The sequence below is a fragment of the Lissotriton vulgaris genome, chromosome 8, assembly GCF_964263255.1.
Source record: "Lissotriton vulgaris chromosome 8, aLisVul1.2, whole genome shotgun sequence".
NCBI lineage: Eukaryota > Metazoa > Chordata > Amphibia > Caudata > Salamandridae > Lissotriton > Lissotriton vulgaris.
The window spans coordinates 534,971,384-534,995,300 of NC_141696.1; the positions used below are offsets into that span (position 1 = coordinate 534,971,384).

The 23,917-nt window shown below is 42.8% G+C and overlaps 1 protein-coding gene across 4 annotated transcripts in view; it reads right to left on the reverse strand.

The window, feature by feature from the left end:
* Nucleotides 1-23,917, reverse strand: part of ADGRG2 (adhesion G protein-coupled receptor G2) — a 988,790-nt gene that overhangs the window by 425,997 nt on the left and 538,876 nt on the right. For 2 of the 4 annotated variants that reach the window (XM_086934346.1, XM_086934347.1), the window contains exons 10-11: nt 17,935-17,973; nt 11,183-11,248 (exon numbers count right to left, since the gene is read on the reverse strand). In XM_086934346.1, the coding sequence (XP_086790472.1) occupies nt 11,183-11,248; nt 17,935-17,973 (105 nt within the window). The remainder of the gene's footprint in view (nt 1-11,182; nt 11,249-17,934; nt 17,974-23,917) is intronic. The other 2 variants (XM_086934348.1, XM_086934349.1) reach the window with 1 other exon arrangement.

Genomic DNA, 23,917 nt, shown 5'->3' on the forward strand with positions numbered 1-23,917 from the left:
CCTAAAATGGCAGGCCTGAGACAGGTTTAAAAGGCTACTAGTGTGTGTGGCACAATCAGTGCTGCAGGCCCACTAGTAGCATTTAACTCACAGGTCCTGGGTATATTTTTATACCACTTTACAAAGGACTTACAGGTGAATGAATGATCCCAAATAGGTGTAAGTCAATCATATGATTAAGGGATGGAGCACATCTATTTTATCACTTGTTAGCAGTGGTAAAATGCTCAGAGTACTAAAACCAGCAAAAACGAGTATCAAAAAAGGGAGGGAGGCAGGCAAAAAGCTGGGGAAAGACCACCCTAAGGCTATCAGGTCTAACAACATTAAGAACGTAAGGACACACAAGAAGGTAGCGCTAAGTGCACATTTATGTTGCCTATTTAGGACCTGTGAGGATGGAGCCAAAATGATGCTGCTCTACCTACATCAACCACACGAAAGGCCTATTAGCTATCCCACTTCCAATCAATCCCAAACTTCCTCTATAGAGGTGTCAAAATTAGATTTTCTTTCATACAAAACACTCCTTTTAGCAGGAAATAAGCATTGCAAACCCATGGTCCTGAGTTTTTGTTTCACTGGCTCGAAGGTCCGTGGGAACAGCTGTACTCTGTGTGTCATCCAGAAATATCCTGATGACAGCTCTTTTATGTCTGATATCACCTATAGTTCTGGACCGCTGAAGCATGAACACAGGATCAAATTAGATTGACTGCAAATAAAAGTGAAAAGGTCCATGTGTCAGAAAAACCTAACACACTTGATGCCATGTGTTTTTATTCTTTTTATGCACACCTATAGACACAGAAAAGTTTGATTTCAATCCCAGATCCCAGAATGCTGAGATGAATTGAAAGGACCTATCAGTCGTGCTCTTGGTATTCGTTCATGTTTTGTGCTTATTATGTTGACATGTTAAACGCAGCTTTGAACTGCACTGATCAAAGCGCCTGTAAAATAATATTTTCTTGTTTAGCATAGAGGACTAGAGCCGAGTATGGTGATTGGGCAGAGGCAGCAAATAAACTCATGGAACCAGCCACACAGCGGTTCTTTTATGTGTCACAGCATGGTAAAGAGAGGACTCAAAGGTGGAGAACCACTGTGCAGTACTTGGAGACAGACCAGCTTATTTTGAAGAGTGATGGTGGAGATCATCAGGGCATCTACTCTCACTAGTTGGAAGTCCTGCAGTTATGCAATGTAAACACTGGGAGAACCGAGCATAGGTTGCACATACTACACCTTGTTATAAAGAACTATGCACCATGACACAGGGGCATTGTTACCCCAAGTTCTTTTGATGTCTTCATGGGAACCCCATGCCACACGTTGGAGATTGCACTTAATGGTGAACACAGTGTCTCGCTGCACCTGTTCTCAAGGGAAACCCAGGCAGCCCCCTGAGAGTGCAGGGACAGTTGATTAGTGCAAAGTAAGGACGCATGGCCCTCAACCGTTGCTTAGAGGGGCTTGGAAGGACAAGGCCTCTTACAAAACAGTTATTGACCATTCATTCAAAATTAGTATCCTGCATTAGGTATTACAGAAGGGGCTGAGAGGCCTTTATTCTGCAATACCAACCTGCAGCCGCTGCAGTTGGAAGGCAAACTTTGTTGTATGCACACTATTGGCCCCAATTTAGTGTAAAGAGCCTCAGGTAATCTAGCCCCCTTCTGTCCTACACTTTGGGGGGCTATATGACATCCCAGTTCGTTCGACATGCACCCAGAAGGGTATTAAAATGGTGGGAGTTATTTTCGGATAGAAATATATGTGTTTATTTACCTGAGTCATCTGCAACTGGAAAAAAACTAATTTTAGAAAGAACATTGCTTTCTTGGATTAGACAAACTAGGCCTCGAACGTTTAGACATGTAATGGCTGCAGTTTTTCTAATATTCATCACTCTCATTGACCCCACATGCAGCAAAGTAGGCGCTGTTTATTTTATATGACATCTTGTTCTCAAAGGACACCAGGGGAAGCCCTGGTGATACTTTCAATGCTGTTCCTGATCGCACACTGCATTGAATTCATCCAGCAGTCTTTTCATTGTTTATGTTACAAGGTTATTCTGTAATCTCCGATGACATTAGGACAGATAGTGAGATAATGCTCGAATGTGGATTTATATGACGTTTTATAATGTAGAAATGTGCAGACATATTGACTTTGCATTTTCTATCATTTTCTATGGTGAAACCCATTATAAAAGACCCTCATAATGGGAGTGAGCTGGATCGATTTGGGTCTCTAATAGGGATGCCTGTTTCTTTGTCAATTTTCTGCACATTTAGAACTTCGTCTGTTTTGCAAATTTTGCTTAATGCTGCATTTCTTTGTGAGTCAGAGAGCCTTCACAGCAACTGATTATAATGCGTTATGACTGATTTACTTGAGATGCTCTATTTGTACCTTTCTGTATTGCACTTTATATTTTAACAAACCTTGATCGAATGCTTGATCGAAAATACGGATCTCAAACTCACTTTTTGAGTCCTTTCTTACATAGTGATTGTATTTTGAAATGCTCTCTTGTCGAGGGACATCTTGCCTCATCTATTCTTGAGGACAACAATGTCCCCGACCCTGCTTGTTGGCACTACATTATCATAAAGTGTATCTAAGTCGGAAGATGGCGTCCGACTGACATCTCCCTGGCGGAGCTCTACCGAGCTCCCCCGAAAATCCCACTTTAACTAAGAGTAATGGCATGAAAGATGTCGGAAACACAGGAGATAAAGAACAGATGGCAAACGAGTAGGAAACCGTATCAAAAACTCAGAAAAAACGGTATGCCTGGCTCCCAGCAGAAGAAGCCGCTGTCCTTATCACTCACCTGCACACGCTGGTCGGCCAGCCGGGATTTCTCTCTACGATCATGCATCTGAGAGCTCTTTCACGCTCTGGTATCCTGGATCGCGTTTGACCTGGGCAAGCCCTCAGCTGATTAACCGAGCATCGGATCACTCAGCGGAAAGCACAGACACGCACTGAAATCTACAACAAGGAGATCGTTTTACAGCAGCTGCGCAAAAAGCAAACCGGCTAGAACACAGGAGAAGAGGAGTGCCACGCAAGTTGCCGTCTTCATCACCGAAGAGGAAGAAGACATGTCGGGTAAGGGAAACCGCGTTACTAAGCCGAAAGGCAACTGTAGTATAGCCATTAGCGCGCAGCAGGGCTCTGCTTCAGCACTTACCCGACAGAAGGCACCTTAATCAGAAGAATCACAGCCAGTTAAGAACAAAGCCACCGAAAAAGTAATGGGGAGAAAAGATGGCACATTAGGACCCCTAATCGACTAACACCGGGAATAGTTCCAGCAGCAAAAAGGGCCCAGGTCGCACAGAAAAGGAAACTGATAGAAAAAAAGATACAGATGTATGTCAACCTCTGATAACAGCCAGCTTTGGGGCACTGTCTGACCCGCTAAAAAATAATACAAGTCACACTGCACTAACTGAGGAGGGGGTACTATCCGAGGATCCAGTGAATGGGCAGGATTTACCATTGCTTCTCGACTCTGAGAGCAATATTGCCGGTCCCTCTCGTCCGTCATCGCCAGGCCGCTTGCTGGGCGCTGAAGGAATGGATCCTATACAAGGGCTGTTGACTAAAGGGCCACAGGAGGACATACCTAACACCCCAGACAATGTAGATCTGTATTATTCTCTCACAGATGAATCATTAATGTCTGATGTTAGCATTTCCTTGTCTAGTGAGGAGGAGGGCGGCAATTGGTATAATAGCTCCAACCCCGACTCACAGAAACACCTGCCTCTCTCCAAAAAACTGCAGAAAAAGAAAGACAGAGACCGCCACAGAAATGATCACATATCATCAGATAAAGAGAGCAACCCTGAGCTAAAATGGGATTACAACGGGACACCTCCACTTTTGTTTTGTTCCGACTCAATAAATGCATCTGGAGGGAATAAAACTATCATAAGCGTGGATGTTGAGACAAAAGAACCACTCGGGGAGAGGCCAAAAGAGCCCAGTCTGGTTGACATCCTACAATCTATCAAAAACTTTCAAGCAGAAGCCAAATCTGATGGCCGCAGATCCCGCCTGGCCGCCAAAAAACTTCAAGGGGCGGTCAGGAAAGTTGGCAAGACCTGTGCGGAGATCGCTGACAGAATGACAGCAGTCGAGGACAAACAGAACGGAACAGTTGGAGAAGAATGTTACTTCTCTTCAAACCAAAACTGAGTAACATGAAGCCGCGGTCAAGGACATCATGTGGAAGCTAGAAGAGCAGGAAAATTGTCAGCGCCGAAACAATCTTCGCTTCCTAGGAATACCCGAGGGCATCGAGAAAGAGGATACCAGGAAATTCATGATCACTTTCCTGCAAAAAGCTTTTCCTGAACTGCAAGCTTGGGACCTGGGCTGGGAAATTCAAAGAGCCCATCGGTTTCCTCTGATGATTAAAAATCGTAACGCAGCTACTCAACAACATCCTAGAGCAATGCTAGTATTCTTTGGGAATTTCCTGCTTCGACAAGCTTTCTATGACCTTGCCAGACCTACCAACAAAAGAACCTTGGATGGTAAAACACTCAGGGCCAGGACAGGCATATCTCTTCTGCTCTCAATAAAAAAGAAACTTCTAGCCATTCTACGGCCTTTCTCTTCGAAAAGATACATAGAGACACATAGAATGATAAAACGGGGGTGTTAAAAATGTTGTCACTAAATATATATGGATTAAACGATGTGAAAAAAAGGCAACTGGTAACAGTCGGTTTACAGTCTATAGGTGCTAATATAGTCTGCCTTCAAGAGACCCATATTGAGGGCTCTCAATCGCATATGCTAAAATCACTGGGCTACAATGTGATAGGCGCCACCACACAGGGTGCTCAGGTAAGAGGGGTAGCAATTCTGGCTAAAGGTGCAGGTGTAGGGAATAACTTTACTAGAACTAAGCAGGACAATTAAAGGAGATGGGTGATCACAGAATATAAACCTGGAAAATCCCAGCCAATAACCATCTGCTCTATTTATGGGAATAACACTGATGACCCCTCAGCTATACATCAGGTATCGAATGAACTTACTCACTGGTCTCTACCACTAATAATCTGTTGGGACTTCAACATAAATCTCTCTCATGATTGGTCAACTGGGAATGACTGGCAGTACAGTGGTCAAAAACCAAAAGTATTCAGGGCCCTTAAGCAGCTACGTCTTACACATGGACTTGTGGATGGATGGCAATCATCCAACCCCAACCCCAATGATCCAGGATACACATTCTTCTCAAACCCATACACACGCAAGGCTAGATGACTTTTTAATTACAAATTCATTAAGATCCACATCAGTTTTAAAAAAACTACCCCGGGTACTCTCAGACCATAATCCTCTGTTATACTCAGTAGATTTAGCCCTAGCACACCAGGGACAAAGAATATGGACCTTCGAGAGATCCTTGCTACTTGAGACTGAATATTGTAAACACATGAGAAGCTGGATAGCCAATTTTCTGGAAGATAACAATGAGAGCACAACAGTAGACTATGTGTGGGATGCTTTGAAAGCAGGAATTAGGGGAGAAATAATCCAATATTCTCTAAGATCTAATAAGAAAGCGAGAGAGTCACTAAATGCACTACAAGAAACTCTAAGGGGGGCTGAGAAAAACCTGATAAATGTAACAAGAGGTTCTTCTACTATAGAAGAAACAACTAATGTTCAAAACCAGGTGGCAATCGCCAAAGCGGCAATAACAAATACTTATACTACCAAAGCGGTTCAAAAAGCTACTGTCCACCGTGAAAAGGTATATGAAATTAATGAGCTAGTCGGCCATCAGCTGGCTATTCGGATGAGACAACAGACATCTCAGAATATCATAAGGGAGATACAGGACCCAGTAGAGGGCAGGATATCCGACCCTGAAAAGATCAGAGAGGCATTTTGGCGCTTTTATAGTGTTCTATATAAAGAAGAAGGTGAAGTAGAACCAGGAAAGATTAATGAATATTTGGAAATGGATACTTTTAACAAACTTAACTCAGCTGATCAAGGAAACTTGGAGGCAGCCCCTAACATAGACTAAGTCCTAAAAACTATGAAGGATCTTCCCCGGGGGAAAGCAGCTGTGTTAGATGCTATTCCTCTGGAATTTTATACAGTATTTCTGGACCAACTTAAAAATATATTATTAGATCTATGTATACACATATTTAGAGGAGGGCAGCCCCCCATTTCATGGTCCAGGGCAAAAAGTGTCATCTTTCCCAAAAAACAAAAGCCCACGGATCTGATGGGGTCATATCGCCCTATCACCTTAATAAATGTTGACTCAAAGATTAATTATTAGCTAACCGCATCTCACTTATTATCCATAAAATCATATCTTAAATCCCAGCACAGCTTTGTTCCCGGGAGGTAAACCACAAATCACATTCGGCGAGTGATCAGCCTGTTCGACAACACTGAGGTAACAGGAGACCCTATGGCGCTAGTACTTCTCGATGCCGAGAAGGCATTTGATAGGGTCTCCTGGCCTTTCTTGTGGCAGGCAATATCCCGAGCGGGATTTAAACAAGGGTTCATAGGGGCGGTCCAGAAATTGTATATTAACCCCCGTGCCTCGGTCATAGTTAACGGTAACCTCTCCAAAGAACTGATAATCACAAGAGGCACTAGGCAGGGATGCCCTTGCTCGCCATTGCTATTCACAATTTACATAGATCCCTTTATCCGACGATTGGAAAGCAACGGGGCATAGCTCCCATTTCAACCCAAGGATATCTAACAAAAACACTAGCCTATGCCGACGACATCGCCATAGTGACCGCTGATCCAAATTCGGCCCTGTCTATTATTGAAACAGAGGCAAAAACTTTCGGGAAAGTTGCAGGATATGCATTGAACCAAGGGAAGACACAAATCATATTAAATAGCAAGTGTGATCTGAGAGACCCTCGGGTAACAGATAAAGCTACTTATCTAGGGGTAACTATTACATCCAAATTAGAAAATCTAGTGGACTTAAACCTGAAGCCCTTAGTAGATACAATGCAAAAAGACCTCCGCCATATCAATAATTTACACCTATCGTTGATCGGTCGGGTAAACGCGCTAAAAATGGTTTATTTCCCAAATATCCTGTACATGTTCAGAGCTATAAATCTGTAAATCTCAGACCAATGGTTTAAAACAATGGAGCACGTCTTCTCAAGTTTTCTCTGGTCCTACACCCAGCCCCGCCGCGCTTATAAATCTTTGACGCTCCCAAAAGAAAAAGGAGGACTCGCCCTCCCGAACTTAAGGGTATACTACTGGGCAACAGTCTTGTTATACAGTCAGGAGCTCCTCCATCTCGATGGGATAGAAATATCTCGGGACAACAGCTGCCCATCTATTTACCAACTAATCTTGGGTCACAAAAGTACGGGCTATCTATGAAGACATCTTTTTGACAGCTACCATAAAAAAATCAGGTGAAAAACACTCTTGGGATCCTTCAAAGTATGGAAAGCTGTTAGAAAACTACTTGGTATAGGACGTATATCTTTCTACTCCCCTCTTCAAAATAACGCTGTCCTACCTGAAATATTTAGTGGGGTATGCATGAACAGATGGAAGGCTGCGGGAATCACCCACATAGGATGTATGTTCTCCTCGGAAGTGTTATACTCTTTTGAGGATTTACGAGAAAAGTATTACTTGGAATGGAGAGACTTTTTCAAGTACCTCCAAATTCGAGACTTTATACTACAACATAACAGGGAAAACACATTATCTTGTGAGATTGAAATTGCTAATATATTAAGTAACCCCCGGAAAAAAATCAGGATTGGGGGGATGTATGCTCTCTTATTGTCTTACTCTCCGGATGATCTACAGAAAATTACACAAAAGTGGCAGAATAACCTTAATATTACATCAGAAGAATTTAAACTTGCATATGACCTGTCGCAGTCCGTTCTAATGTCAACAAAATTGCGGACTCAATTTTACAAGATATATTTTTTTATGTACTATACTCCGGACAAAATAGCCACATGGGGGAGTGGGAGAGGCACATGCTTTTTAGATGTAACTTACCAAGTGCTGACTGTATACATATATTTTCTGCTTGTGCATGCTTAACTTCTTTGAAATCAAGTATTGAACGCTTTTTATCACTGGTCTTAAATGCAGTAATTACCCTCCCCGATGAAACAGTCATGTTGGGTGTAACGAATCTCACTAATCCAATAATCGGGCGCGAATTAATTTTTATAGCAATGGCTGTTCTAAGAATCTGCATAGCCTCTGCCTGGCTTGACCCTAACGCCCCATCAGTCCAATGATTTGCAAGGCTACTAGCCATATATAACTTAGAGATGGATATTTACAAGACAAAAGGCAGGAAGCGACGGATAAAAGGGCTCAAAATCTGGCCCCCCCTAAGGGAATGGTCTCAACGCCAAAATAGCATTTAGTAACATTACAGCTTATATATCAGAAAATATTGCTGTATCTTTAGAATTGAACTATATGTTTAAATAATTATGTATACCTTAATTGAAGAGTATAATTTCCTAACGTTTCTTCCATTCCTCTTTTTGTTTTGTTAGTTTTCCTTTTCTCTCTCTTTTACAAAAATACTTTTTCATTCTCTTTTTACCTTCTAATTTTATATTAATCTCGCCTGTCCTGGAGGGGGAGGGGGGAGGTAAAATGTATGTTTGCTGTAAAACCAAATAAAGATATTAAAAAAAAGTGTATCTAAGAAATAGCACCCACAGGACCATAGTCCTAACATCTATTGGTTATTCCCAGGTTAAAAAATCAAGAATTTTGGTTTTTCCCAGGTCTAGAAAATCTAGAATAGGTGGCTGCATGCTCTCAGTTATCACTTCAAAGGTTTGCAAAATCATTACAGACATGGCGAGATTGGAAACCGATTTTTTCAGTTCCACAAACAACTTTAAGCATAACTGTTAGACTTGGCATCATTGGCGTGGGTCTCTCTTCCATTTTATTGCTGTTCCCTCTTATGTTTTTGCTGGTCTAAATGCTTTGGGCACTTTGCCACTGCTGTTTAGTACCAAACTGTTTAGTGCCAAAGTGCAAGTGCTCCCTGTGTAAACTGTGTGATGGATTAGTGATTCCATGATTTGCTGATTTGATTTACTTGTCAGAGCCTAGTACAGTGCGCCATGTGTACCCAGGGCCTGTAAATCAAACGCTGCTGGTGGGCTTGCAGCACTGGTTGTGCCACACACAGAAGCAGCCTGTAAAATGTGACACACCTAAAGTAGACACAAGGTACCCCTGTGGGCAGGTAGGATATGCTCTGGTGTTTGCGGCATGTAGTACCAAGACAGGAACATAACGTTTAGCATGCCTGAAATCAGAATGTTAAAATGCATCTTTTTGTGAGGGTGATTTTTACATTCTGTGTTTGAAAGTACCACTTTTAAAAAGTGAGTATTTTCTTGCCTAACCATCCAGTGTGCCTCTGCTTGGTTTATGTATTGCATGTCTGGCTTGTGAGTGTCAGGAGCTGGGCGAGGGCTGTGGCTCCAGCAGTCTGATGAGTCAGGGCTTGACTGAATGGGACCTGGGTTGAATTTAGAGTAGAGGGAGGAGCTTTCCTTTCACCTGCCTGGGCCAGGTCTTCTTTAAACAATGCTGTCTCCACCTCCTGCCAGGAAGCTGCACCAGTGAGGACCAACTGGTTTTGGCAGGGTACAGACCCTCTCTGCCCTCAGAGAACAAAGGATTTGTATGTATAAAAAGGGGGAGGCAGACCCCAGACGTTTAGATCACTTCTGGGAATCAAGAGGACCCTTTTCAAAGGAGAAGAGCCAGAGAATCTGAGGAGGAATACTGCCCCTGTGCTGTTTGATGTCTGGGGTTGGCCTGCAGTGGCTGCTTGCTGCCAAGGAAAGGAGAAAAAGGACTGTGCTGTTGCTTTGTCACCTGCTTGAGGAAAAGATCTCCAAGGGCTTGAAACTGAGCTTACCTCCTGTTCTGAAGTCGCAGGTACATAAATACTTCCTCACCAGCTCCCCTGAATTTCCTTGCTGGAAATTCTGACCTACAAAGAGGTGCCTGCTGCTGTTTAGGACCTCTAGAGACTGTTTGTCGCTGGGAGATGGAAGATCGACACAACGAGACAAAAGCGTGTCGAATCCGCACTGATTCACAACACATCGCCGGGCCACTGGGAAAAAGCATCCACACTTGGTTCTGATGCCTCGCGAAGCAACCAGAGCGAAGCTTGCCGCATCTACACCAGTTCCCGACACATTGCAGAGAAACCCATCGTAGCACCTGCCATGCGGCAGCAAAAGCTCATGCATCGTACCGACCGTCGCATCACATCAAGGCCCCATTTTGTCGCATCACACCGGATCGTAGACACTCATCGAGGCTCCATCTTGTTGCATCGTAACCAGAACGCAGTAAGAAACAGATGCATCCCCTCCTCTCCAGTAAGGAACAGACGCATCACCTCCCCTGCGCTGCAGTAAGGAACAGACGCATCACCGCCCCCGAAGCAAGGAACTGATGCATCACCTTCCCTGCGACCCTTTTGTTTGTTTTGCGTGACGCATCTAAGGTACTTTGTGAGAAAAGTATTGCATTTACAACTTGAACTGAACTATTTCTACAATTTGAAAGCCTTAGTTTTAATACTGTATTGTGGATTTTTGTCGTTTGGTCTTGTTTAGATAAAGGTTACTTATTTTTCTAAACTGGTGTAGTGTCCATTTGTAGTGTTTTCACTGTGTTACTGTATCTGTTCACAAATGCTTTACACACTGCCTCTGAGATAAGCCTGTCTGCTCGTGCCAAGCTATCAAGGGGGTGAGCAGGGGTTATTTTAAGAGTGTATCCCCCCTTACCCTGACTAGAAGCAAGGGCCACTATTTGGACAACGGTACCTACCTCTGCCAAATAAAGATCCCCATTTCTAACAATAACTTTTCAGTCTCAAAATCTAGCACAGAAGTTAACGGGCATCAGAGGGCTCTCTTAGTAGCTCCTCTTCGGATGGATTTGTCATATGAAGTGCCAGGATACATCTTCTTGAGGTCTAAGTTGCCCTATACAAATTTTGCATAGACACTGCTGGAGGAGCCACCATTCAGAGGGATCAATAAAACAGAGAACTAAGTGGATCTGAAGCTAGAGGCAAACAATGTATAAATATACTTACTTGGTTTGCCAAATGTTGGAGCAGCAATACCATCTATCGTATTGTTCTCAACGACGGTGGTGAAATCTGTTGTAAAAAAAAAAACAATCTTTTAAGTTATATTGCAATAAACCCAATTCTGGTTAAGCAAGCAATTGCCTTTTTTTGAGAGAATGAGGATGATTTAACTGACTAGTGCCATATCCATCACTCTCAAGAGACTAAGGGCCCAATTACAGCTTTTGACAGTGCAGGGGCAGGCTGCCTGCCACCACCGTGCCCCCACACCACCAAGAATCCCTGCTGCCCACCAGATTACAAGTAATTTTGTGGTCTGGCGGGTGGGCGGCATGGCATTTCCTGTAGTGGTTCCTCTTAAAAAGGTGACAGTGTTTTTGAAAAAGGTACCGCAAAGGGAAAGCCACACAGATTCCTGCATGGCATGAACTCTAACGTCCATGTGTATGCACACAGGGGGGAAAATAGTGTGCCCTCCATGTGCATGCACAGGGCACAGAGGCACTCTTTGTTTCCTCTATAAAAACCCTGGAGGAGAGGAATCTATAAATATGCTTGGTGGGACCACAGCACTCTCACAAAGCATATAGCCCCTCCAGGCCACCGCCAGAGAATGGCAGTTCCTTCTTGGTGGTTCCAGGGTGGTTCGGCCTCGCAAGTTGTAATGGGGCGGTCAGACTGCTGTTGTGGCAGTGGTTGTATCGCCACGGCTGCGCCACCACGAGCCTGACAGTCCTCGGACCGCCAGACTCGCAATTAGGCCCTGAATGTTTTGACTCTGAAAAAAAAATTCTAAATGTGCAATCTTCATGAACTGATCACTTACTTCCTGTCTGCACACTACACTAGTAGCATTGGTAAAAATATAGTGAACAAAATCTCTGTTGACCACACAAGGTTTAGGTCATGGCAGTGTTCTTGTCAGGTTTGGTTTAGCACAAACATCTTTATGGAACTATGGACAAATTATCTGCAATTTTAGCTACAAAGTATTATTTACTATTCTTTGAAGAAGTAACTAATTTGCACAACAGTCAAGGAACCGTTCACAGTTTACAAGGCCTCGGTAAGTCAAAGTTTTCCAAGTGACGGGATTTGGTGCTGCATGCACCTTCTTGCCTCCTTTTATGGAGTGGATCAAAACACTCCACATCTAAATATGTAACATACCGGTGAGTGAAAAATGTCTTTATACAGTGCTCCACTACAGCTTAGTGTACTGACTTCCAGAAGACTGAGATTCCGACTTTATCTGTGTCATCTTGTGGACACCACTTACTCATTTTAAGCAGCTATAAACCAGTAAATCTACAAAATAATAATCAGATCTGCCTAGCCCAACAACAGAATAAAATAAATATATATACATGCGCACATTTTTATATGCAAAAATACTTTTGCATCAGTTGCAGGTTCCCAACACTACTCAAGAATTCTGTGAGAATTCCAAAATAGCCAATAATTGATTTCAACTGCAGGAGCAGTACCTTGACTGACACTTATGCAACCACTTAACATACCTACCATTCTTCAGTTAGTGCATTGCAAATCATAAAAGTTGTACGATCACACTCCTCTTCTGTTACAACAGAGTCCAAAAGCTCTTCCCTAAAATCGCATATAGGATAGTTTCCACCAGGGATGCATGTTCCTATTTTATCATTGCCTACAAAGTTAACCACTGCATTCGATTTTTCAGCCGTTCTTCATATACCACAAACACCCACCCCTTCTAAGAATCCAACTCTCCCTGGCTGCCTTCAGGAAAGTTATCAAAACACACTTTTCCGAACAAACCTAAACTAACTTAAGAAGTGACCATTTGAACTTTATTTCCTCCTAACTATTGTTTCCACATTACAAAGATGCACCCAGTCCAAGAGCCCATCTTCCTATGCAACTGTTCTCTACATAAACCATGAATTTGTTCTCAACTCGTTTATCCAGGTTCACCCACTAATCTTCTTCTCTGGCATGTTTGTTACAACATATCCATATGATCTGGTGCAGCTGTGCCACAGAAGAATTTAAAATAAATAAATAAATCTCATCATCAATAGGTAAAGGTTTTGTTCTAACAAAGAAGCCACCATCTTTGTATCAAGTCTCAAGGTGCTTTAACACACATTATGAATGTGACTTTAATCAGACAGGCACATACTTTGCAGACACTGATTTGATAAATGCACCTAAAATGAACATGCTAAAATTAGAAGAATGTGGTGTCTTTGACTAAGAGACATGCTGAATGATAGGGGTTTTCTTTTGGTCAACTTTAATTGGGGAAGTTTGTACAAGAAGAAAACTACTTGCATAAGTTAGTTTAAAGCAATTTTATAAATTCTTACAACCTTTGTCCAAGTTCGTGTTAGCATCTCCGTAAGGCTCATACTCTGCCTCCTCGGCCTCCTAATAAACAGCCACTGGCTAAATCTGATGCGGAGGTTTTACAGAGAAGGAGTTTTCTACTACCATATGAAAGTGGGAGCCCACACTACTGGGATCCAAGACCTGTCTTGTGTTGTGGCTACTCGCCAAAATAATAAGTGGAGCCAAAAAAAGAAAGAAAGCTTTCTTTCTAGAGTTCCCTCACTCACCGGAGTTTCCTCATGGTGACATGCTTTATCATTGGGGCAATCCCAGTTCTCTACGAAAAGGGGCGTGCTGCGACTTGCGAACTACGTCGGAGCACTTAGTTGTGAAGGACTACGTGTGGTGCAGAAGTGTGGTGGGGTGGAGTGGGTGTAAGTGGATTAAAAATACCGTGTTAGTGGGCCTCAATAATTTATTCTGCTCCTAGGTTGGTATATTAAAAATGGGGTTTACACTGTCCAACCTGCTATGAAGGTAGGATCAGTGTGTGGTCAACATGTTTCACGCTACCCCTGGCGTTTCTTCAGGACCATACAGGGACCAGCCCTGTATATGCCACTCCTATGAACCTAAATTTAGGGATTGAATGTAAGTTAAAATGATTTCACAATTTTTAACGCTGCTCAATATATAAACATGCGTGGTTCAGTATACATACGTTTTTGCTTATTGACGTATGTTTTTTACTCATTGATGAATATTTACGGGTGCCTAATAGCACTTCATGGTCTCTGAGGGGGACGGTGTCACTTCTATGGAAACATTGTTCCTGATCGGTAACACCGCGTAGCATTACCTAGCTGCTTCCCCGTCCAGTAGTGTGGGCTCCCACTTTTATATGATGTCCTAGGAGGGCGACCTGCTCTTAAGTTCCTCCTTTTCCCCCTTGTTATACATGTTTTCTACTACCAGTCATCTCTGTAGAGATGGTTGTTGCTTTCACATTGGTGACCAACTGAAGGCAATACTCTGCTTATCTTGAAGATTCTAGCATCATTACTTATCATGGTGGCAAATTGTCTTTAAAGTTGTTAAGACAGATAATTAGGGCAATATAGGATCCATTGACTGTGAGAATTAAGCATACATTACTTGAAGACAGTCAACGTATTGAGGCTTCACATTTTGGGAATAGGATTCTTGAATGTTCTGTGATCTAGTTACATTTGAAGAATGGATCATAGGATACAGCATTGATTTGCTGTAAAGCACACTCTCACATGAAAGGTGGAGGTTGGGCTGGCCAGGGGTGATAGACTCTGGATCTCACAGCCTCAAACTCTTCTACCTCACATCAAACTCCCTACAGCTGAATTTGGGCATCACCTGAAAAAAGCAGCACCTCTACAAGTGGGGCAGTCCATCTCTGTTGCTTGTAGCTGCATCAGCAGTAACAAATTGTCCTCAAATATGGTCTTGTGTCAGTTGAAACTAACTTTCGTTTTTTATTTTCGTTCCAGACAACTTCTCTCCAACAACCCAAAAGCACTGGGTGCAGAAAGTGGGCAGTCAGCTCATGTTGTCTGTATAAGGTGTGCAGCCTCACCTTGCCTCAGGGGAATTTTCTCTTCAGATTTTGCTCTTCTCAGGTGGCATGATAACCTGCTAGAACTGTCCCAGTCCAGGCCCTGTAAGCAACATAAATATTTTTTGCTCATATCATACGATAATGATTCAAGCCAAACACTTCAATGTGGCTTGGCAATGAGTTCCAGAGGAAGGGAGAAGGACAGGTGCAGCACAGGGGGTGCTGGTGGGAGAGAGAGAGAGAGAGAGAGAGAGAGAGAGAGAGAGAGATATGGCTACATTGGCTCCCACTAAACCCCGTAGAGACCCAGGCACCCGTAGAGGGCTTCATAGATGCAGGGGTGATCCCAGCCAAGGAGTAACCATTTCTCATGTGCCTATGAACTATCATGCACACATGTACAATCAGATAGATTGAGGGAGCCTGGAAACACACCAGAGAGAATCTCTAGGCAATTTACACACTGGGGTTTGGTGAAAAGGCCTGTACCCCACAGATAAAATCAGCTATCACCAATCAATAGTAGTGCAATAGCAGTGCCTCTAGGATATTATTCACTTATGTCAATATGAGCACCACTTTAGACTTCACCATCCTGATGGTGGCAACATACTTAAATCAGGCATACCCCCAACAAGAGACGTGCCACACAGGCCTTCTGTACAAGAGAACATACCTGCCAGACTAATGAAATGAGGAGAAAGACTTCATGTGGACGTAACGTCAGGGCCTATCAACCCTACAGCACCTGGGGCTTAGAAATTACTTGAAGAATAAAACTGCATCATATAGACATTGGATACTGGTGGGGTCATTAGAAATTTCCCACTTGTGATGGACCCTTTAATCATGTTTTACTTTTCTAAAGTGAATGACTTACCTAGCTCTGCCCTGTACGTAAAAGGAAACAAAAAAGCGCTATGGTACTAAAACTGGTAGTAGAATTGGTAGAAATCCTCCCAGCATCCTAAACTGTGTATGAGCTATCACCAGTACTTACTGCAATTACCCTAGTCATCATTCCATGTACAGTTTGATTGCTGTATCATCCATGCAGAGTTGCAACCCTATTTGATTTTTTGTGGAGTGTAGTAAATAAACTCTGGGAGCAATCCATCCAAATCTGGTATGTTTTTAAATTTACAATAACAACGTGGAGTAGTGCAAATAATGCCGCAAATTACGTAAGACTCTAGTGTGCCAGACCATGTGTTAGAGGAGTTGTGGTTAAGGATCCTTCTTTCAAACAACAAAATGCTGTTATGTTTTTGCCATTCTGTTGCTCTAGCCATTTATTCAGACTTGTTGGCAAATGGATAGGTGAAATCCCTTCTCACATGCCCTATATATTGCATGGATGGAGCAAAATTTAGAAACCGGAATTCAGTGGAGAGGCAGATCTCAAAGATCAGACAAATGTTACTAGACCTCCAGGTCTAGCAACTTAAATAATCTACTCAACCTATTTGTAATACTCTTGACCCATAAACTGGTTTCAAATGATGTGATCGTGGGCAAATAATTTAATTTGTTGAGCCTCCATTATCTTCATTATCACATTTGAGAGCACCTTCAAATGTGACATTTCTGCATGTCTGCTGTACAAAAACTCTTTTATTTGATTTAATAGACGAAACTTTTTTCCATATATAATACAAATCTAGCCACATATAGGATACACATGACCTCTGACTTGCCTCTTAGTTCATTGACAGCTTTTTAAGCAAGGTAGGGGACAGGAATGTTTCTCAAATCATGTTTAAAAACTATCACTTTTAATAAATACATAACTAAAGTATGAAGGGGTTAAACACTGACATTTGTAATCAGCAGATTTCACATTGAAAGGGCCACAAACATTCCCACTGACATGTGGCTTTACTGATAAAACAATGTTTGGAAATGGAGTTTCTGCAAATATCTGTCATTTTAACATCACCAAGTAAAGTGTTCTGCTATGTTTTGCTCTTGTATAACACTTTGCATCAAACTTCTTAAATTACAAACAAATGTACTTTGTAATTCTTGATATATTTTGAAATATATGCAATATTATATACAGTCTTTTATTTAAATGTCATGTGTTAGAGATAAATAACTGACATCTTCAGACAGCTCACATGAAAAAACCCTCTAAATCTAGTAAGAGAGAGAAAAATAAATTTCATTTTCCAAGCAGCAATTACTTTAAATACAAAATGACTTTTGACCTCTTTCCTTGAACAGAAAGCAAATGTGTCAAGATAAAAAAAGATTTAATTACATCTTTATTGCTCATTCATGTTCTGAATGAACAGAAAACCTGCTCCTTCCCAGCCTAAGTTTATGTGCCAGATGGGACTACTAGGTATTAAAAATAGCTCAACCCGATAAGATTTTACTTGTGAGTGGGCAGTAGATTTTTCGAGACCTGAGGGGATCAGCTCTGCTTTTGGATATTATTACTGGTACCAAAGAAAAAAGGTGAACATTTAAGAAAATCTTAGGAAGAACATCAGTGAGTGTCTATGTAGGCATGATTATGCATGGCAGCTACATTTGTTTTCTAAACAGTTCATAACAATTTTCAATATGTTCTGATACATACGTTGAATGCATGCGTTCATTGAAACAAAACAATAATACAAAACTGCCATTACGTTCTCATTGATAGACTTTTGATGAACTCCAGCAAATCAAGGAAAACATATACCAGTAGGCAGAGCGGTTTCAACTGTAGGCACCACTATATACTATCAGTCCATACATTTAAAAGGAAGCCATTTTGATGAACTTGGATACATCAAACTACACAGTGCAGCAGTGCTACTTAACTTAAGCTAAAATCACAGTGGTATGCCCTAGTAATATATACCTGCTGTTGGGGAGATCATCCGGATTGTGGCAGGACCCTCTGGAAAAAAAAGGTGATATGCATTTTAAGGCACATGCCTTCATGTATACTTACTAAAATATATTTAGGAATACTGGGGGCTGGTAGGTAATATGTGGCATAAAGTGCTTAATTTGTAGATAAATAAGTGCTAGGGCCCTTTTCAAGAGATCACATAATCTTGCACCACCCATTGCCCTACTGATGACAATTAAGACTTTTTATACATTCAACAGGAGTAATACCTGCCACCTAAGCTATTTTTGTAGCTTTGGGTGGCAGGTATTAATCATTTTTTATGCATATAGAGTAATTAAACAACTGTTGCCTTGTTCATTACAAATGTAGATAAACAGCATCACCATGTGGCTGGCTGTCATAACTCCCGATGTTGACAATTAAGTGCCGGGGCCGATCACCGGAAATCACTGGTTAAAATTAAGCACTGAAGAATTCCAACTCAAAGGAACAAATCAGTGTTTCCAACAGCTGTCTTTTAGGTCTAGCGAGAGATAGCTTAGGCAGTCTCGTAAATGCTATTATCATTGCTACATAGACTGGGGCAAACGGTTTAAACCCTTCTCCTTAGCCACCTGCTTGTGAGTATCCTGCCTGGTCTCAGTAAGATTGCTGAGAAACATGCTAACCGGCAACTATCACTCTACCTGGAGTCAAATGACCTTTTGCGTCGCACGCAAACTGGTTTCCGGCCGGGTCAGGGAACTGACTCAGCCTTGATTGCCATGGTGGAGGAAGCCAGATGCATCCTAGATTCAGGAGGATCCGCAGCCGTGGTCCTCCTGGATCTAAGTGCTGCATTTGACACGGTGGATCATGGGATCCTGATCCACCGTTTGGCCAAGATAGGAGTGAGAGACGTAGCACTCAAATGGTTTACATCCTTCTTGAGTGGGCGTGAATACCAGGTCTGTGAAGGCAATATTAGATCTTTGCCTATCCCCCTTCAGTGTGGAGTCCCACAGGGCTCATCATTGACCCCTACGCTTTTTAACATTTATATGGCCCCACTGGAGGAGGTGGTTTCACCCTTCGGGGTGAAAATAGTGACCTACGCAGACGACACCCAACTGATCGTCTCACTGTCGCTCCTAGAAAGCCATGGGGAAAAGTTTGCCTCTTGTCTCTCTGGCATTATGTCTTGGATGTCAGACTCTCGCCTCAAACTTAATGGCACCAAGACGGAGCTGATGCTCCTGGGCAACATGTACACCTCGCTCCCAAAACCTATGTGGCCCCCTGCCTGGGTGCCCCCCCTGATCCAAAGGACGCTATAAAAAGCTTGGGGGTCTGGTTGGAACCGGATTTGTCAATGAGTACACAGGCTAAGAGAGTTGCAGGGACCTGTTATGGTTTGCTCCGGTCAGTTCGGAAAATTCTTCCGCTTCTTCCACCAAACTCAAGGAAGCTCCTGGTGCAGGGCCTGATTCTTTCTAGGCTCGACTACAGTAACGCCTTATTTCTTGCCGCACCAGAATTGACCCTAAACACGCTTCAGAGAGCGCAGAATGCGGCCGCCAGGTTACTCACCGGAACTCCAAAAAGAGCCTCGGCCAAACCCGCCCTTAAGGCCCTTCACTGGTTGCCGATTCGGGCAAGAGTGAAGTTTAAATCCCTGTGTATAGTGTTCAGATTACTCCAGGGCTCGGGCCCACCCATTCTGAAGGACCTGATCTGCCCTTACAAGCCGCCACGCTCTCTTCGCTCTGAACACAGTAATCTGGTGGCAATTCCTAGAGCGAAGAAAGCAAAGTCCGGCGGCCGTCGGTTCTCCATAAACGCCGGGCAGTTGTGGAATGCCCTCCCTGTTGAGCTCCGCAAGGAACCCAGCCTTGGGAAATTCCGCAAGGCCTTGAAAACCCACCTCTTCCCTCTTGAACCCTAATTCTCCGGTGCACACGGTTGTGGTTTTGTGTTTCTTTTTAGCGCTGGGACGCTCTAGGGCAGCCATGCGCTCTATAAATTCTTTTTTCATTTCATTTCATTTCATTTCATTTCATTTCATTTCATATCAAGCACATATTGATCATCCCATATTACAGCCAACGTATTTCTCTTTACTGGAATGTCTTTGATGTTTTTTCTTTGAATCAAGGGCTTGGGCATACCCCAAAAAAGGGCCAGGGTCCCAGCAAACATTCAAAGTAGTTTTACCTTTGAGAACCTCTAAGAAAAACAACTGATAAATCTACACATAGAAGATTCAGTTGGGCCTGAGAGATGGCCTTTGATTGGAGGGAGTCTGCCACACTACTGTGGTCTGGGCCCATTTGTTATTCTGAAGCTGCATTGTGGAGTATTTGCTGCAGAAAGTTCACATGCCCCGATTTTCAACAAATCAAGCAGTTTACACCAGGTTAAGTAACTCTGTAACTATACATGTTAGTGCATGAGCTCTGACCAGCAAGGCTTGGAAACAAAGACTGCATTTTTCTGAGTCATGCTCCCTACAGAACATGCAATAACTTGTAGACAGGGGCGGCTCCTCCATTAGGGCAGAGGAGCATTGCCCCCCCTGCTTTCTCGCAGTGCGAGAAGCAGAAACATAAAATGGTATTTTAAATACCATTTCATGTTTCTGCTTCTTCTGCTGCGAGAAAGCTGATGGTATGCCTGTTTGGGGCTTTTTGGAAGGAGTGTCTTGCCCAATGCTGTGGGCCCTGACTGTTTGGTCGGCCCTCAGGGGCCGACCAAACCAGTCATGCACACTCTGCATTTTCTCTGTGTAGGATGCATTTAGCCTACAAAGAGAACATGGCCGCCCGGCTGGGCGTCGTCTGCACCAATCCTAATGCTGCAATTGCAATTTCATGATTGGCTTAGGGGACAGGAGGGAGGATGCCTGCTTCCTGTTACAGGAGGAAAACACAGGTGCGAGACCCAGCCAGGAGCGGAGGCAGCGTGGGACTGGGTAAGGTAAGTTTTTCGCTGATCTGAAAAGTTAGAGGACTCTTAGTCTTGAGTGATGTAACGTATAAGCAGTGCATTGCGGTGGCCTAAGTTATAGTTCGCTCAGGTAACTATAACTGCTGAATTTCTACGGCTTTGTGAATGTGAAATCTGACTAACATCCCTGGAACCCTTATTTTTTTAAATATATATACATTATAATGGGTTCTGCCCATCAGATCCACACAGACTTTTTGGATTTTGACCACCTGGCATATGACCTTTTTACTGTGGATGAGCCACACCACTAGTGACACACCCAAGGTAAACTCACTGTAAATAACATGCACATGTTTAAAGTCAGTTACCGCCTTTTAAGATAAGGCTTCTGCGACACAGCAAGGATAAGGGGCACTTAACTGGTTACACGTGAACATGTGTGAACACGTGTGCAAAAATTTGAGGGATGCGCATGGGAGACTCCTGTTGTGCATAGACTGGTGACTGTGCACATGTAGTGTGGGGCAGTGAGAACTCTGCATGATTAGATTTTGACCGGGGTAGGCCTCATAAAATTAGTGTACACTCATAGGGAAAGTCAGCGTTGTTTACTGTCTTGTCTGCAGTGACACTCCATTATGAAAACAAAGGTATGGGCTATCCCTAGAAAAGTGAGAAAGCAGTTAATCAAATATGCATTCTTCCCGAGGAGTGGCCCATAATGCCCTACGACGCTTGATATTATTGGAGGAATTTCTGCTGTTAGTGGTGGTCCCTGGACAGAGGGGTCACCCCCTACATGTGAGACAAAGTCCAGCGGAGCTGCAGAAGCACTGCCGCTCCATCAGAGAGACCATAAAGAAGTTATCAAATTTGCCAACCCTAAGTTGGAATGGTCAAAATAAAGAGGGACCAATTCAGGATTTTTCTTAGTTCCTCAAGCAATCCCCAGGCTGATACAGGAGCTCTACTGAAGGGTTTTGCAGTGCCCTCTAGGGGCTAAGCCTGTGGCTGCCGGTATTGTGGCCAAAAGGTATTGAAAGAAAGGCACATGTTGTACAACACCCTCTAGGAGCTAAGCCTGTGGTTACATATGTTGTGATCAAATTGTTATGTTCATAATGGGTAAAAGTATATACAAAGCACATGAACCCCTTGGAAGTTCATTTGTGAATGCTTTATTGAAATAATAATGTTGACAGTAACTACTGGTCGAAGTGTTTAGGCATTGTTACCGTTAATAAGAGCATTTACACATGGTTATTTTTGATTGTTGCAAAAATGAGGGTTTTTGACATGTTGTTTGTGGACGAAATCCCTTTAGGGGGTCAGAGGTGATTAAGCAATATCAAAGGGTGTTTCCATCAGCCTTAAATGTACTTTTCCTTTTTCAAAAGTCAAAGTAAAGACTGGACAATTATTTATTGAGTGTTATTATTGTGTTCCAGCGAATGGTGATTCTTAGCACACACCACCTCCTTTGAGTGGTCCATGTACTGCTCTGCCACCCTGAGAGATTCAAGAAATAGAATAGTGTGTTTGGTTCCCAGTGAGGGGAAAATATGGACCCATTACGTTTGGGGGCCACACACCTAATAGCCAGTATGTGTGTATATTTACTGTGCAGGCCACACACCTAAACACACACACACCTACACACACAGAACACAAGGCTTCTTGGTGCAGCAGTCTAAGCTGGGCTCTGAAAGCTCCATGGCCCTCCTTCCCCTTTTAATTTAAGCGGTGGTCCACAGGGCCCTTTAGGGCAATGGATGGGGGTTCACGCGGCCACCTTCCTTTTTTTTAATAAAGCCCTAATGAAGTGGGGGTCCCCGGGGCTCGCAAAACCCTCAAGAAGAGGGAAATTAATCAATCGGCCTGCCCAGGGGAGGTGGCGGTCCCCGGGGCCATGATTGGCCATGGTAGGGTGGGCCCTGTGCACCCTGCCCTTATTTAAAATATAAATAAGCCCCCAAGACCAGGCCCACCCAGGGCCCATGTTTAAACCAGCAGGAGAGACATTTTTTAAATGCTGCAAATGTGTGAAACTCTTGCAATTTTTGCTGCAAAAATGTTTTAGAAAAATGTTTGGGGGCCAGGCAGGGTCACTTGGGGACCTCAGAACCATGCCTGGTGGGTCAGGGTATTCCTACCCTGCCCCTGCCCCTTCTCTCTTTTGTTTTTTTATTGTTTTTGTTTGGGACTCGGCTGAGTCAGAGTCCCAAGATGGCTATCAACACTTCTTGATTGATGGGTTGGCAGCCAATCCGATATCTGGACAAGATCGGGGGGATTCGTGGAGGCTTCGTGCCTCTAGCTATACAAATCTGTTTTTTCTTTAATATCCCATAAACTACTGACCGGATTTACACCAAACAACGAAAAGGACTTTCTCTGGACAAAGAGCTGCATTTCTGAAAAATTTGATTAATTACTTTGCACCCTTTGATAAATGTTTGTAAAACATTGTAGACCTGCTTCCCTCATCCAATTGTGAGAGTCCTGAAAATTGTGTGAGGTTTCATGAAGAAGATGCAAAGAAAAAAGGGGGTCTTAAAACAGGCTAAGAATCCAATTCCTTTCCCAATTAACTTTTGTATTTTGTGTAGCGTGATAACCGTCAGTTGGATTTTAACTACATTTGGAAGGATTATATATTATAGTGTCCAGATGATTCTTTGGGGTACAGCAGGTCAGTAGGATAAGTATTTTGTATGTTTTAAGATTTTTTAGCTATACCTGTGGCTGCAGCAAAACCACAGTACTACTGAGGTACATAGCGATTACAAGTAATTAGATGATTGGCTAATGACTGATTTTACAAAAGTTAAAGGCAGCTATGTTGTTTTCAACTTGAGTTTACCTGTGTTCTATGTTACGCCTTGTAATGTAGGTAAGTATTAGGTGTGGTATTTTCCAAAACCTATTAGCACTTTATTATAGTGGTAATAGGTATGGTAAAATATTAATAAGTTGATATATACTTTAGTTTTTAAATTAAGGAGTACAGAGGTACTATCGCTGCACCTAAAAATAGTTAGTAAAGCAAGTGAAAAAA